The sequence below is a fragment of the Megascapheus bottae genome, chromosome 13 (assembly GCF_031878675.1).
Source record: "Megascapheus bottae isolate mThoBot1 chromosome 13, mThoBot2.hap1, whole genome shotgun sequence".
Taxonomy (NCBI): Eukaryota; Metazoa; Chordata; class Mammalia; order Rodentia; family Geomyidae; genus Megascapheus; species Megascapheus bottae.
The window spans coordinates 19846470-19864131 of NC_143521.1; the positions used below are offsets into that span (position 1 = coordinate 19846470).

General features: G+C 37.6%; 1 protein-coding gene across 4 annotated transcripts in view; it reads right to left on the reverse strand.

The window, feature by feature from the left end:
- Slc4a4 (solute carrier family 4 member 4) overlaps positions 1–17662 on the reverse strand; it is a 434785-nt gene that overhangs the window by 14833 nt on the left and 402290 nt on the right. For all 4 annotated transcript variants that reach the window (XM_090343454.1, XM_090343451.1, XM_090343452.1 and 1 more), the window contains 4 exons: positions 17208–17369; positions 10508–10686; positions 8939–9011; positions 1725–1793 (listed from right to left, as the gene is read on the reverse strand). In XM_090343454.1, the coding sequence (XP_090199580.1) occupies positions 1725–1793; positions 8939–9011; positions 10508–10686; positions 17208–17369 (483 nt within the window). The remainder of the gene's footprint in view (positions 1–1724; positions 1794–8938; positions 9012–10507; positions 10687–17207; positions 17370–17662) is intronic.

Consider the following 17662-nt stretch of genomic DNA (forward strand, 5'->3'; position numbering starts at 1 on the left):
AACAGGAATGATAGTCCCATAAAATTACACATTACTGATATGACTGATATAAAGTCTCATGAATGCCTCAGTGAGAAAAGCAGATATGGACAGTGAGGTGTGTGAATGTAAGAAAGGCCAGCATGCAGTCATATACATACTGAATTGATGTCAGAACATCTCTATGTCCAGACATTGCACTTCAAAGAATAACTGCTGACACTGGTGGTGATATGTGGGACATTGTTTAAGAACACATCAGAGGGTTTATCAGTGGCAGATACTTGGTAAATATTTGTTGGGTTGAGTATAACAGCTTAGAGATAAAATCTGTAATTTCTTTTTGGAGGAAAAGTACAAATGTAGACTACAATATTACAGATTTTTCTTTAAAAAAATCTGGAGTGATTTCCTGTTAAAGGGTTTTCATCCTCCCATGAGAGATATTTTTGGCGGACAAGACATTTCTCATTTATAATGACTGGGCTATAAACTCTCTTGCTAAAAGGAACTAAAAAGAGAATCAAGGGTAAAGTAAGAAAATGAGAAAAGTGTTAGAAATAATATCGTAGAGTTGAAGAAATTCATTAGCTGTCACTTCAGGATGGTTTTTATCCTCTATTTTTATGGAATTGTTTATTCTTCTCTTTAATATGTATCAACTAGGTTCCAATTACTATTGATAAAGCTCCTGGAACACACAAAATCAGACTGTCTAGACCAGGTCGTGAGAGGAAAACTATTGGTTTGGTTTTGGGGGGGGGCACATGTTTTTCCATTTAGGAGAAAAAGAAGTTATTAACAAAGGAAGAAAAAAATAAAACACCTTTACAAATTTACATATCACTGAAGTCTCATGGGCACAAATAAACTCACATTCATATTTGACTACCACATTCTGTGAAAAAATCACTTTGCATTTTCCAACTAATATCCCAAGAACCCTACTCAATGAATGGAAAAAGGGAGAAATAGACATTTCTCTTTGGGGGGTCTGGCTGCTTGCCCAAGTCTATCTGACTTTGAAACAACGTTAATCTAAATTCAATAAATGGAAGCAAGGACTATTTTGAAGGAGTTCAAATAAATTCTTATGATGTTCACAGAACATCCAGTCTTTTCCCATTAAAACATTACTGAGTGTTAAATAAGGCTACAATTAACAAGGTGCCAGAAAACAGCAGCAGAACTTCCAGTTTCCTGTTGCCAATTAAATTAAACTTCAATTGAAAGACAGAGTCCCTTACAAAGCCTTCCCTAATAATTTTTAAAAAGTGGGCCAGTTTTACCAAAGTTGTGAATAGCTGAAGATTTTTTTTTATTTTATAAAAGCAATACATAATACATTTTGGCTTTCACTGGAACAAAATGTTTGATCAATGTGCTCAGCCATGGGGAATGGACATGAAGAAAGAATAATTGGGGGGAAAGGCAAGCAGGTACAAATTGTCTTGAAGAGCATGATGAAGAAGTGGAAAGTCCTTCTTGAGATGGAGGGAGTTTGAAAGGAGGAGAGAAACAAAGGAAGGGTGAAGAGAGGATTAGAGATTGGGAGGGAGAGAAAGAAAAAAGGAGAAGAGATGTTCCTGGTTAAGTTACTTTTGACATCATTCAAAAATGAGTGTTTATGATAACATAAATATTGTTTGGAAGATGCAGCCACAAATGATTAGCATTCTCTATGACCAGAAGACTCATGCAAGCATACAAGCTCTATGTGACTCTGATTACTATGGAAAACGTACCTGTACTCCATTCAGTGAGGCTACTCCCATATAGAGGAAGACGCCATACAATACAGGCATTGGGATAAACTGGAAGGGAAAAAAACAGTAGATAAAGTTAAACAACAATTATAAAGAAAACACTAAAGGGAAGAAATGGCTTAAATAAAGGCAAAAATCTTCACCTAACAGGAACGATCAAATAGCATAGTGGTGTTTCTTTCACCAATTGAAAAACTTCTGAACTTTGTACTACAACATAAATGGAAGAAAATGAGGGGGAGTTCTGATCTTCATTTCAGGATGGCTTCTTTTAAATGAAATACATAACCTTAATAATAACTTTTTTAATGAATGAGGGAGGGGTGTTGCTTTTCTTTGGTCATAAAAGCATGAACTAAGAAACCCAGATGCCAGAGTGAGCTGTGATACAGCAACAGAGGAGTGAGCTGCCTTCCCCCTTGAGAATAAGAGCCTTTCATAAGAGTCTTCTGATTTTATTCCTTCATAAATTTTGTCAAATGATCTATCAGTGTGGTGTGTAACTGTCTCCTCCAATAAAATAAGCATTAACAACTGTCCCTTTCTAGGGTCATCAAGAGGATAAACTAATGAGAACTCTCTTCTTTAAGCAGGGAACATCTGGAAGCTATTAATTATACACATGAATTAATGTACATCTTTTAAGACTGAATTAATAAATGTTCATGCATTATTTAGCAAAAAAGTCACTTGTATTAATATGAAGTGCTTTAGCAATGAGGTGTTCTAATGTGATGTGTGTAAATTTTATCTATTTCTAGAGCTCTGAAATGTACACAAATCAAGCATTCATCTGGACAACAAAAGGTGTTGATCTTGGAAACTTGAAAAGAAGTTCAATAATTTCAGAAGTTTTCAAAGCTAAAAATATTAAAACTTTAGTTCAATGAAGGTCAGCCTTACCATACACAAAGCCACTATGACCAAAAAGCATAGTATAGCCTTTCAGTCACTTGGAAAAAAATCACTGCTTATATTAAGATGAGCACAATGTCTAAAAGTCTCTTCTCACAATTCCCTAAAGCAGTTCCGTCTCAGATCGTTTGGCTGCCAGTAGAGAATTCTACATTGACTCTTTCCAGTTGTTACTGCTTGGTCACAAGAAGGGTACGCTTCCGTGCAGATGTATTTAGTTGTATAAAGCATCATTTCAACCCAATTAATTTTGATCTTGAGCTCAGAAGGAAAACATGACTCAAATGTTGGAAGGGGTGGGTTCTGTAATGCCCATCCTATATTCTACACAAGCCTCTTGAGCATGGTAGGACACAAGTCTCCATTTCTTTCAGAATGTGGGTGTTTCCTGTTCCTTACAAATTTTTATTGCTGTGGCTGATTTGTTTTTTTGCTTTGTGTTTTGTTTTTAGGCATCTTCTCCATCTCATTAGTTCAAGGTGTTTCCTTTGTTATCATTTTATATCTAATTCTAGGGAAAAGGATACAAAAGTAGACTTAGAAAAGAGCAATATAGTACCTTCATGAAAACCTTTTTGGAAATTGTATAGTAGCTGCTTTTTAATTTGGAGATTTTTTTTTAGCTTGAGAAAGTCAAAAAGAGGTAAGCTCTGGCCTTATCATCACTCTTTACCAAACTTAGTTAAATATTTTTTTTTGGTGGGTCAGGGGCTTGAATTCAGCCTGGATGCTGTCCCTGAGTTCTTCAGCTTAAGGCTACTGCCCTACCTCTGGGCCTGAGCATCGTCCCTGAGCTCTTCAGCTCAAGGTTACCACCATACCCTTGAGCCAAGCCCCCCTTCCCATTTTCTAGAGGTTAATTGGAAAGAAAAGTTTCAGGTTCTTTTGTGCCTGGGGCTAGCTTTGAACCCTAATCCCCAGATCTCAGCCTCCTGAGTAGCTAGGACTACAGGTGTGAGTCATGCCTGGATCCTTAGCTAAATATTTTCTCCAGAATACTTTTGAAACTAAAGGTAAGAAGAGTTATACAATTAGCTCTATTCTTGGAACTTATGAATGCAGATTTTTAATCAATCTTGTACCACAAAATAAAATGATAAAGTACTGTTAACACAGATTAACATGAGGTATGGGCAAAGAAATAGTTGTAGATATGAATATTAAACAACAATGGGGCCAGGAGTGTGGCCTAATGGTAGAGTGCTTGCTTAGTATGCAGGAAGTCCTGGATTTGATTCCTCAGTACCGCATACACAGAAAAAGCTGGAATTGGTGCTATGGCTCAAATGGTAAGGTGTTAGCTTTGAGAAAGTTCAAGAACAGTGTCCAGGCCTTGTGTTCAAGCCCCAGGACTGACAAAAGACACACATACACACAACAACCATATAACTTAGTGAGAAGGAAATAGTAACTATGAAGAAAGCTATTAAATTTGGTTTTAGTCCACTTCTATTCCATACCCATGTGTATAAGATTCATATTTTTTCCTGTAATTATATAATATCTCAGTAAAAATCTGCCAGTCTGGAACACCTAATGAAACTGATCAACGTTACTATATTAAAGGGTAGTTTTTAAAAACTGAATTTGGCTTATGAGAGCACCAGAGGTTTAATCTTTAAAAAATCAATCACACTGGAATCACTCATCAAATCGACACTTTTAAAAGGAAGAAAAAGAAGAATATGCTTTTAAAGGAAAAGATCCCACATTAAGTTTAACCAGGATAACATGCCCACATATTAGGTAGAGATTTTTATACAGCGAAACATAACACAAAGTCTCCAAGCAGACAGGCACACCAAAAATTGTGAAATGTTAAAATTTTACTAGGAAAATAATATAATCAACAATACCCAGAAAGCCAAGAAATATCATTAATGAATAATATCACATTCAATAAACACTAAAAATGAAAAAATAACTGATTCTAAAACTAGATAAAGTAATAAAATTGAGATAAAAATCAAAGTAAGTCTTAACATATTCACATGATGTCAGGAAAATTTCAAATTCTGGTACATGTAGAGTTGTACTTTTTCACTTATATTTCTCTTGAATAGTGATGAAACATTCTAAGAAAGTAAGAAAAATCATAGAGATTGTAGATGTGTCCAACTCAGAAATTTAGGACAGAACTGAGACTTGCTACCAGCAAAATGGTGTGTGTGTGTGTGTGTGTGTGTGAGAGAGAGAGAGACAGAGAGAGAGAGAGAGAGAGAGAGAGAGAGAGAGAGAGAGAGAGAGAGAGAGACAGAGAGAGAGAGAGACAGAGAGAGAGACAGAGAGAGAGACAGAGAGAGAGAGAGAGAGAGAGAGAGAGAGAGAGAGAGACAGAGACAGAGAGAGACAGAGAGACAGAGAGAGACAGAGACAGACAGAGAGACAGACAGAGAGACCGAGAGAACAAGTGAGGGCAGGGGAGAGAGATATCCAGAGTGAGATCCTGCCTCTAAACATAGGGACAAAAGAATTCAAACTATCAGCTATGTAACTTGGAGAAATATGACCAACTCTTTACACTCTCGGCACCCTTCTCTAGAAACTAGCTATGATAAAGACAATATAGCAGAAAAAACCTGGTCTCTGATGGGGCTCATTTTGGATGTTTAATAAATGTTCACATGATGATGTCATTATTAACAGGAGTATCTTGAGGAACAAGTCAATTGCCAAGCACAGTTCTCTGTGAGGAATGGCCTGGGAACACCAGCCAGAAGGATTGTTGAGAGGTCAGATTTCAAGCCCTGTTTTACTTAGGCTCCACTATATTGTCCTTGCAGTGAATACAACTGTTTCTAGTGATGCATTATTAAAATAATATCCTAACTCCCTTAAGCCTTAAAAATATAAGCTGATAAAGAAGCTGTTGACATGAAACCTACTCCCTAATTGTGAAGGAGACTGGCCCGAGGTTTGATGGGGAGTATGTGAAAATGCTTGGTGTATTTTCACATGAGAGATTTCCAAACTGGATCAAAGCAGCTGGGAAAGATCATCTCATGGGAAATGAAAGTAAATAAACCCTTTGAGGGTGAGGATCGGGTCTTTTAAAGGTGGCAAACCATGAAGGTTATGAAATTGACTTTGGTGCTGGAACTGCCTGAATTCAAATATTGGCTCTACCATGTAAGAACTCTGTGACCTGGTGAGTTAGTGGTTCATCATTTCTCCAGTCTGTAAATGAAGATAATTGTTAGTCCCTTTTTCAATAGATATCATTGGGGGAGTATTTTTTTAAATATATATCTGTGCTGATTCTTTCATATGATGCCAAAGTGAATAAAGAATGGTTACTGCTGTTTGGTGATGTCATTACCACCACTACCACCACCACCACCATCCTTTATTTCCTTGGTTCTGTGGAGAGAGGTTGAACTCAACAGATAAGTCTGTTAAGTACACACTAAATGCCATGAGATACACTTGAGAAAGCTCAACCAATCTTAAAAGATCAATAATAGCCACTCCTCATGTTTGAGATAAACTAATTCAAGCAAAGGCAACACAAGTAACAGTGAATATTATTTGATATTTATTTTTAAGTCTTACTAGAAAGAGGGAGAAAGTAAGCTCAAGGAACTGCCTTTCATCTTTTAATTTTTTTTCTGCTTTTTAGTCACTCCTAACTTCCCTCATGTAAGTTGCTTGCAGCTACAGAGACTGTTTCCACTATGGAAACCATGTGCCAGCCTGGGAAGCCACTTCTTCTTGCTTCCCAGAAGTTCTGTGCTGAATCCGCTGTGTGATTCGGCTCTTTGAGGCTTATATGACTGTAACTGGTTGGGGTCAAGGGCTATCCTCATGACTTAGAGCTGGCACACTATAATTCCTTGCATTCCTCCACATGAAAGACGGATTTCGGCACAGAGATCAAAACGGAGGTCATAAACTTCATGTTCAAAGTAAGCTTGCTTAAGCAGGCAGGGACAACAACTACCTCCACTGCTTGATCCGTGAAAGAACATTGCTTAGCTCCTTGGACACTATTAAAGCTGTAGGGAGAAGAAGGAGGTAGGGCAGGGAAGGTGTTGAGCCATTTCCTTTGGAAAAAAAGAAAAGTAAAAGTTATACATTTCTCTCTTTCCCATCCATCTGGGCTAACTTTCAAAGGCAGACTTCAGTACAGCCATTCTTTGAACATGTCAATGATTGTTTAAAAAAAAAAACAGAGTTACATGAAGGAACAAAGTCCTTTTCCTTCAAGTCAATCTCTGATACTACTTTCTGGGTGAATTCTGATGTTAATGATTGATCAGGACTTTTCCTTATTTGTAATTGACAGGTTTAAGTTAAACTGCATCACAATATCTGCTTCTTCCTGTACTGACTTTTCAAATGAGCTAACAAAGGATCGAGGATGAATGCACATAATTCACAAAAATGCGTAGTAAGAAAAACATGTGATCCACAGCTAGAGTCTCTCATCAGGAGGCATGAAAGAAAGAACAACCTTACCTATTGAAGTAAGGAATCTCAATTGCCAATGCTATTTTATGCTTTTTTTTTTTGATAGTCCTGGTGCTTGAACTCATGGCCTGGGAGCTGTGCTTCAGCTTTCTCAAGGCTAGAGCTCTACCACTTGACCCACAGTAGTACTTCTAACTTTCTTCTGTGTATGTGGTAGCTTCATACATGCTAGGCAAGCACTCTACCACAAGGCCGCATTCCTGGCCCTCTTGTTTTTAAATACAGGTTTTGCAGGCTATATTATAAGTAATCTTGACAAAGAAGTTTATTTCCTGCATTTTGTGCAAAATCTTGTTTAAAAATGTTTTCTGAATTAACCTCTTTCATGGATGTAATCAATGACCCTTTGGGTTAACCCAAATCACCAGGTGGAATAAGCCACAATCATGAACACTAGCAGTGGAAGGAGGGTGAGACAGAATCTGAGCTGGTCAAGGCCTGGCAGAGGAAGAAGCAAGGATATACTAGCTGATCCCCATGCGTCTCTTATCTCCTTTCACTGTATTCTACAATCTCTTCCTGTATCTCCTTTCACTGTATTCTACAATCTCTTCCTGTAGATAGGACGGTGCTAAAGAGCACAAGGGTTTTCTACTGTAACACCTCTGCATCCATACATGGTGCAAGATGAGAAAACAGGAAGAGGTATTTACCAGAAAGTGAGCTTTGCACATCTTCCTGGAAGTTCCAATTTACATTGCTTCTGGAGTATGTCCCTTTACAATCATCCATGAGCATGCAGTTGACAGACTTTCAACATGAGAGACAATTTGCAGTCACACAAGTACACAGAAGAGTTTTACATGCATCTGAATTTATACTGTAATACTGAAATCTTATACAAATAAAAGGTAAAATGTGGGGCTTGGTGGTAATAAATAAATTGGAAATGTTCAGAAATTTGTCCCTTTAACCCTCTCAAGTGGCAATCCCTAGAAGTTCCCACAAAGGAAGTTTCACAATATGAACTGTGAACCCATTTTCAGGAAACTCTGGGAAAGGTTCATTTCTAGCAGAGTATCCTGCAATATAGGGTCACAATGACTTAAAATGACTGTCTTGAAATGATCACTCTTCTCACTGCCTGTAAGATCAAGCACTTCCATCAGCTACAAGCTGGTGTCTACAGATGACAGAGGAACATTAAAGCATTTGATGGTAGACTGAGAAACATAGAAGACCTGCCAACCCCCAAAGATCTTCATTTACATTGGACAAGGTGCCAGACTTCCCTCCGTGCCCAGTGGACACAGACTCTGGACTTTTTCAAGGCTCCCTGTATATAACCAGAAACAATGTCTTTTGGGCTGTTGTTGTTTAATCTTAAATTTCTATGTGTTACCTGAAGAAACATAGCCCTAGATTCATTTGTGAATCTAGACAGAAATTAATTTAACCAGACAATTGATAGAAACCAAAAATAATGAATAGTTTAATTAACTATTTAAAATAAATATTAAATGTTTTAAATAAATACTGTAATTTCCAGTCATTTTGTACTGAATTTATGCACTAGTCTTAATACCTTGGAGGCAGAGTCAAGCTGAATTGCAAGAATACTTCCCTCATGGGTCAGAAGGACTGAATGCTAGCAATTCTATGTAGTTCAACCAAATAAGTGTGAAAAGTAAAAATGAGGACTAGGTTCAAGAGGTTAGAAGGAAATCAAGATAAACATTTTTTAGTCTTTTTTAAAGCTGACTTCTGCTGTAGTGTTAAAGAATCTTAGAAATATTTCACCCTTCACATAAGCAATTATTTACCAATGCTTTGATAAAAAGGAAGAGGTGAGTGTTGCCCATATTTACCTTCAAGATGGGAGCCATAAAGACTGACAGACCAGTCAGAATAAACACAAGGGTTCCAGTGACTCTTTGTTCCCTGAAACCAAATCAAAAGGTTATCATCAATGTATCTTTTATTTAAAAAATCCTCTTTTTACCTTAAAATAAATATATTGACCAAATCAATATTCGGCTAAAACAGCTAAGGTATTTATCTCATAATGAATATTACCTCAACAACATTGTATGAATTCAACATTGCTATAAAAAAATTCTCCTGAAGTGATTGCAGTATGTGATCTGAATTCATGAAAAATCAAAAAGCTTTGCTCTTTTAAAAATCAAGAAAAAAATCACTTGCTCTTGGTCTATCAATTACAGACCTCCCTTAAGCCCTTATTTTTTTTTAAATAACTGGTCCTGTTGTGTAATTATAACTTCTTTCATAGAAGACAGATGTTACATTGTCCCACATTCTAATTAATAAACAGCTCAGAGAAATTTCATTGAGTGCAAATAAATTACACCAGCCTCATTTCCAAATCTACTACAACAAAAGTAGTTTCTAACAAGTATGATTCCCATCCAACACCCACTCTCTCACCTCCCCCCAAGAAAGAATCACCCACTGTTGAGGCATGGGAAAGGGTGGTTTTGTCTGATGCACTTATGACCAGGATTTATTCAAAACAAAATAAAAGAAATAAAACTCTCAAGAGGGGAAAACAAGATGAGGGGTGGGGGTGGGGGAGGAAATGGGGACCAAGACATGAGAAAGGGTATCAATGTTTGTGAGGTAATGCACCTTCTATCTGGTGAATACCATGGAGCCCTTCTATTAATTACAATAAAAAAAGAAATAAAACACTCAATGGAGCACAGAGGTCTTCTATCAGTGCCATTCATGGCTACTCAGATTTAACACTGGAAGAGCAAAGTTTCTAAGTACTTGTAGAAACAGAAAATAGATTGGAATATAAGAATCCATTTTCCGGGCCGGGAGTTTGGCCTAGTGGTTAAAGTGCTTGCCTAGCATGCATGAAGACCCAGGTTCCATTCCTCGGTACCACATACATAGAAAAAAAGCCGGAAGTCGTGCTGAGGCTCAGGTGGTAGAGCTCTAGCCTTGAGAAAATCCAAGGACAGTGCTCAGGACCTGAGCTCAAGCCCAGGACTGGCAAAAAAAAAAAAAAGAATCCATTTTCCTCCCCTGAATCTTGCAAATGATAAGCAGATCTAAGGTTTTAAGGGTTGTCCTATATGACAGAGACATAGTCTGACCTCTAGCCCCACGATTATCTGTGTATTAAGGAAAATGAATAGGCTGCTTGTATTTTTATTCCGTGTCACTTAATCTTTTTTTCATCACAGGAAATTTATGTATCAGAAGAAATAAACTACAGAAATTAATCCAAACTCTTTCTGATGATTTAAAAAAAACAACTAGAATTTTCTGGAACAACAGAAAATTTAGAAATGAGAAAATCATCCACAGTTCTCTTTACTCTAAATTTGCTCTGTTCCTTACCATGACAAATAGGTATTCACTGAGTATGTTTCGCAGAGCCTTCCCCCCAGCCCCACTTAACTCACCTCACTCCTAGAAACTTCGGCTGCTCTCCCGGTGCAGAAGTCTCTGTCTCCATCTTCAAACTGTCAATGTGTGCAATAGAGATGACAGTCGCAGCCACATACCATGGGAGTGCCATGAAGGAGCACACCACCATGAGGATAGCCACCCAAAAGAGATCCAGGTGATAGCCAGCTCCTTTCTGCAGGGAAGGAAAATGACACATGAGGGGACAACAATTACACTGGCTGTCAAGCTGTGTTTCCATGCAAGAATTAGCACTCGTAAAAGAAGCCAACTCAACTTGCTTCACAAAATTATGCTCATGTGTGAGAAGTGATGTACCCTCTGTCTGGCGAATGTAACTGTGACCCCTCTATACATTACAATAAAAAGAAAGATAAAGCTCCTTGAGGGAACTTTGTCTTCCACACATGATTCCCAGTAGTCTGTAAACACCGTCTGGCTCCGGCAGCTGCAGAATCAGAGTAACAGATACTTCCTCTACAGTAGCCCTGGATGCTGAGTTAAAGTACAGTTGCATATGGTCCTTCTTCTTTTTTTTCTGCCAATCTTGGGACTTAAGCTCAGGGGCTGGGCAATGTCCATGAGCTTACTCAAGGCTAGCACTCTACCACTTAAGCCACAGCACCACTTCTGGCTTTTTCTGTGTATATAGTACTGAGGAATCGAACCCAGAGCTTCATGCACGCTAGGCAAGCACTCTCCCACTAAGATACACTCCCAGTCCCTTATGGTGCTTAATTAACCTCTCCCCATCCACAGCAGAGAATGACATCTCTAGTTTATAATGAGTTACTTCGAATTAACCAATGAAATAGTTACCCTGTAGAAACACACTTTAGCAACTTAAATGACAATAACTGTTACATACTAAGTGCTCAACAAATGCCGAGGTAGTATTGCTTCTTATTAACATAAGCAGGATAGTAAAACTATGCACTCTGCCTTCTCTGTTGAACTATAGTTAACACTCTATTGTTTTAAAGATCCCTAAACAATGTGAAATGGTACGTGAAAGACCACTTCTCACAGTTGCTAGCATATGAAAATAATTATTTAACAACCTATTAGCCATCTTCATTAACATAATGAATACCTCCCCTTGATCAGAAGAGGCTAATTTCAAACACCACCAGTGGTCAAAAAACATTTACTGACTAGAAAAGCAGAGGCGGTGATCAAGTTGTAAGGTCTTTTGCTCACTAAATAAATAGTGTTACATATGTCTACAATGTTATTCTATGGTTATGTTTCTCTTCTCTATTTATAAAGAAATAGAATACCTATCCCCTACAGAGACTGAGAAAAGAGAGAGCAGTCCCAGTTCCCAGCATGGAAGTGGCAGTACTAAGAACCACAGGTGGCCCATTTCAAGGGAAAAGAGAGCAAGTGTCTTGGAAAAGTGAGGAAGTGAGTTACAGGAGGAGCCAATCAATCACTGTTACCCTTCAGATCCTATTACAGTTTGTCTGAACACTGTAACTCTCTCAAGGAAATGCCAAGAGTTTCCTGCTGGCTTGCACACATGGCTAGTAACATGTTCCCAAGAGATGGCAGAGCAGCCAGGGAGGTTGATAGAAGAAAGAAAAGCATGCATCGCAGTTAATTCATTTTTGAGTACAACACCCCCCCCCCCAAAACCTCAGGAAACAGGTTAACAAACCTATGATTCTAAATGCATACAATGTTTTAACTTAGGAGATTTAGGCCTGAACTTGAATCATAATCTCTCTGAATTCCATACACACAGGCCTGTGCTGTGTTCTTCAACACACTAAGTGAGCATCTCCTGCAACTTCCTATTAGTTTCTATCTGTGCATGCAAAATCATTATTATTATATTGACTGAATCCTATCCTGTGGTAGGCCCTATGTTAGATATAACAATGAGGTTGATGGAATATCTGTCCTTATAAAAAATATTGACCAGAAAGGGAAGCCAGATGAGAAAACAAATAATGTGACATATACACAAAACACAAAAGAAAATGTGGCTAGTTCTAATTTTGTTAGTGGCCAGGAGTGTGAATAGGAAAAATCTACTGAACTCCTTCGTGACATAGTAAGAGCAAGATTTGCCTTCAGCATTTAACCCAAATATTCTGTACACAGTTAACCTGCAATACATGTTCAAAAGGTTATGAAAAGGTTATGTCCTTTAAAGTCTAAAAATGTTTTTGACTTCATGACCATAAACCCGAAGGAAATTCTGTCTTCTGGAACTGGATATTATTTTGAGTACAAGGAGGGGAAGTGAAACTTTTATTTCTCTTGGAAATTCTATAGGCTGTGTTAATACAGAACAAAAGTCATTAGGAATCAGTGCATAGAATCAAAGTGTAGGAGAGGAAAAGGCTAGTTTAGCAGTCTAAATTTCATGGGGTGGGAGGGTAAGAACAAAGCAGAAATTAGCAGGGGCACTCATACATGCAGACAGCTAAACATTCATGCTAAAAACCTACCAGGATCCTCACAATATGCTTGTTTATTGTGATACAAAGTAACATGACAACCAGATTAGGAGACTCAGGCTTTATGAAAATGATACTACACAATGATACCCACAATTGCAGAGGATGTTGTTTTTAAGAATGCCTACAATGACTTCATAAAAGCTCTCAGAAGGGCTTTGATGAATGGAACTGGAGATGCATACTTTTCAGATGTTGTCTATTTCACACAGCACAGTAACTATGAGAACCACATGGTCAAAATAACAAAATCTACAGTTGTAGATATTTATTGAATCTATCATATTAATGAGGATGGGCCACATAAGAACTGAAAAGAAGGATGGAATTATGGCCTTGAATCTGAAAACACTGTGGTCTATCCGTAAGGATAAAGTAATCACCAAAGGTAAACACAAACAACATCATTCAGTCAGAGACACAGAATAATATAAATATGCTAAAATTCAACAACCACAAAACCCCTAAAGCAATTACAATATGAATTGTAGTAGGGATGAAGGAATGTTAGACTTTGGGAAGGTTATGTTTTCAGGACCTTAAAGGATAACAAGGATTTTGATAAATAGCAACTGTTTAAGAGGAGAAGAGCTTTCTAGTCTGAGTACCTAGTAAAAAAAATTACCCAATGTAAGGAGAAACTGGACATGTCAATTGGCCAGGGAACTCAACAGTGTTTGGAAATAAACACTTTACATGTGGGGGGAGTCATCTTGCAGGGTGCCTTGAAGTCCAAGCTGAGGGAAGTGGGCATTCTTTACTGGAGATGGGGAGGATGACAAGCCAAGCTGTAAAGTTCAGCAGTGCAGACTAGTGGATAAAGGTAGAACTTTAAACTTCTAATGCTTCTGGAAAGCAAGAAAAGTGACTAAATTATTTTTTTTTAATCTAGGCATGACATAAAAAAATACCAGACCAAGATTATAATGACTGGAAGAGAAAAAATAAAGATAGTACATACTAGCATTTTGAGAGTTACAAACAACATTAAATATTGGGGAAAAAAATCACACTTTGTATTAGGGTTTTACCACAAAAGGTGCCATAAAGTTGAGTGCCAGTGCTCATGCATATAATCCTAGCTACTTTGGAAATGGCGATTAGGAAGAGGAGGGTTTGATGCTGTCTGACCAAAAGTTTGTGAGATTCCATCTCATAATTGTGTCTGCCTGTCACTCCAGCAATGTGGGAAGCTGAGACTGGGAGGGTGGTGGTTTCAGAACAGCTTGGGCAAAATGTTTGTAAGACCTTATCTCAGCAGAACAACTTCTGCATGGTGACATGGGACTCTTATCCCAGCTACCCAGGGGTGCATAAATAAAAGAATGGCTGTCCAGGTCAAAATCAAGACCCTGTCTCAAAAATAATAATCAGAGCCAAAAGAACTGGAAGCATAATGCAAATTTACCTGTCTAGCAAATGTGAGGCCTTAAGGTCAAACCTCAGTAGTAACAAGAGAGTCATCGTCATAGCTGTCAGTCACAATGATCTAGTATGTATTTCCAGATACCTGTTCTAAATGATTTGTTCCTCCTTCACACAATCTCTGACACTCTTGGAATCACTTTCTTTGGGAGAAGTAGCTTTGGTTTTGCAGGATAAATCTGATTCCGCCTGCCTCTGCCTGCCAATTAACTCAGGAATGACCTTGGAGAAGCCTCAACTTGGCTGAAATGGTTGTTTTTGAGCACTCTGCAGGGATAATGCAGAACATAACTAACTGAAATGAGAGCCCCAAACAGCCAAGTACCTTGGTGTTCCTACACAAATAAGAGATGTTCATCAGAGTGGAAAGATAGAGACTGTCCCAAACAGAGCAGACAGCTAGAACCACCTACAGCGTGGCAAAGCCAGTGCCACCCAAAAACAGACTGCTTCTTAGGTTACAATGTCTCACCTTCCTCACTGCTTCAAGTTTCTCTTTTGCATCAACCTCACTGCATCCAGGGCCCTTTACAATTTTAGACATTTCGCAGTGTTATATTCTATGTGAACGTGAATATAGCAATTTCCAGAGTGAAAAGCCTTTGATTCATGAAGAAACATCCACCGATAACACTACATTTCTGACAAAAGACTAGTATTTGTTCCATAACTATCATTATACAGCAAAGTAATTTCCAATATGCAGTTCTAAAAGTGATGAAAACTTGTTTACTAGGCACTCACACCTTATTTTAAGGGGCAACTACTAATTTATCTCAATTTTCTAATGTTTCTATGAGGTCAAGGGGATTTTTTTCCCACATTTTTACAAATCCATAACTTGCTAAGTTCTACATTCTGAATGCCATCAAAAAAACTTAGATAAAAAAGAACAAACCTTTATCTCCAAAGTAATACTGTCAACCATAGAGTAAAATGGAAAGAAAAATATTCGCATTTTTTGGAAATAAAAATATATTTATGAATATTTCCTGACCTTTGATATATTAAACCCTTACTAATATAACAAAGAGAGTAAGGGCACATGCTTTCCTTGACTTGTCAAAATTGCTTAATATAAATGACAGAGAAAAGGGTGTTTTCTAAAAGATTAGTGGAAATGCTGGTTCTTCAATGAAAATCAATATCTCTCATTAAATTCTCACATTAGGTGAGAGTAAGTACCACTTACTCTCATGCCATACCTGAAAAATAACTTCTGAAGTTCAAGTTTTCACCCTATCCTTCCACATCATGAAATATGCTAGCAAATTACACTTCCCCATCACTGAATACCTCCTTTATGATTTCAGCAACTAGTCTATGAGCTTCTGCTTTACCACCTTCCTGTGATTTTCCAAAGATATTAAAACTGATGACAGGAAACTTCCAGTACCCTGGTCTCATACAATACCAACCTCTAAATTTGATGAATGTCATGATCACACACTCTTTATCAAGTCATCAATTATATTTCTCTCCTATAAAACCCTCAAAAATCTTAGCTTCACCTACTGTCCAAAGTGCTTATTTCCTCCACCTCCCCAGTCATATGAGTTCTGGGATTTGCTTCTTTCTCTCTATGATCTACAGTTCTAAATGGACAGTTTGTTAAAACCTTCCTCAAGTCTCATATTCCCTGTCCCAGTGAATTTCTTATAGTACAACAATTCTTTACATTTCCTGGATTTTTTCTCTGCAATACTTCTTATTAGTTCCTTTCTTGCAATTTCCTCTCTTGCTTTCTGGGTGACTGATACTAGTGCATTATCTTGCTTCCCTTACATGGTTATTATTTTTTTTAAAAAAGGTAATGAGTTGACATATAATGTGAAGAGCTTACAATGTAGCCTGACTCACAGGAGGAATCCAATAAGTTTTAACTTGTATTAGTGTTATGATTCATCTCTCTCTTCACCAGAGAGTATTTATGAAACTATTTGTGACCTAAAGTCACTAGAAATGGGAAAACATTATATAAGGTAAGAACATTTATACAGCTGTCATGAAAGATGTTCCAGACCCCTAAAGCATTTTCTTTAAGGCTCCATAAATAAATAGCTAATTCAGGAAAAATCTGTAAAGTATACAAAACAAAGCATTGGCTTCCCCTTACCTTATCATCAGTAATACCCCGAGACAAGTATTTCAAATCAAGTATATAATACTTACCAATATCTTGTAACCATCAATTACCTGAATAATCATTAAGAATAAACCTTCAGTGTTTCCAAACACAAAGAATGATATTTAAAGAAATGGGAATGCTCCTCACCCTGATTGGATCATTATACCTTCTACATATGTATCAAATTCTTACACTGAATCCAATAAATGTGTATAATTAATTTTTTATCTGCAGTACCAGACCCTATGCATGCTAAGCAGATTCTTGGTTCTATTTCACAACCCTATATATTTTTTAATGTAAAGAAAAGAATAGATTATGAGTCGATATAGCAGAGAACAGGGACACAGTACAAGTTAATTTAATCTTTGATTATCATTGCCTTCCGTAAGGACAGGTAATCATGTTAAAATCAAAAGCAGGATGGCTGGCTAGCAGATAAAGTAGTTTTGATATTCACACTTTCAGTGATGGATAGATAGGTGAACTATATTTCTTAAAACTGAAGTGAATTTCCCACAGGTATTGCATCGAGGACTTGTGTCAACACGAGTGATTTATGACTTTGCCAGAACCTAACTCCCAATAAAGTCTTCTTCGTGTTTAATCACTTACTAGTATGAAGTACTGGAAGGAGTTCAGAAGTCAGTGGTAACCACTCTTATGGACACTTACCCTGAGTTTGTGTTCCTTCCTGTTTACAATCACAGCTGTGATTTGTTGGTCCATGAAAATCAGAATAGTGACCAACAAGGCAGGAATAGCAGCAGCAAGGTAGACCCACCAGCGGTTTTTTCCAAATGGGGGGATGAACCAGCCCCGGTGTGGACTTGTCGGCTTGAAGCAAAGAAAGAACAGTTTTCAGAAAAGCTTCAAGTGGATATTTGCTACTTGGTAAAGAAAAAAATCAATGGGAATACAGATTTTTATTTTTGGAGTGTCAACATATTAAAAAAAAAACCAGAAGCACTTATAGACTAGAGATTCTTGGTAAACACCATAGATCTTCCCAGAGGATGCCATTTTGAAGGTCATTTTTAAAGGAAAAGAGAGAAAAGGATATGGGCTGTTGGAAAAGCAAGGGATGCCACTTTGTTAACTCTCTAGTACCAGGAAAATTTCCAGACATT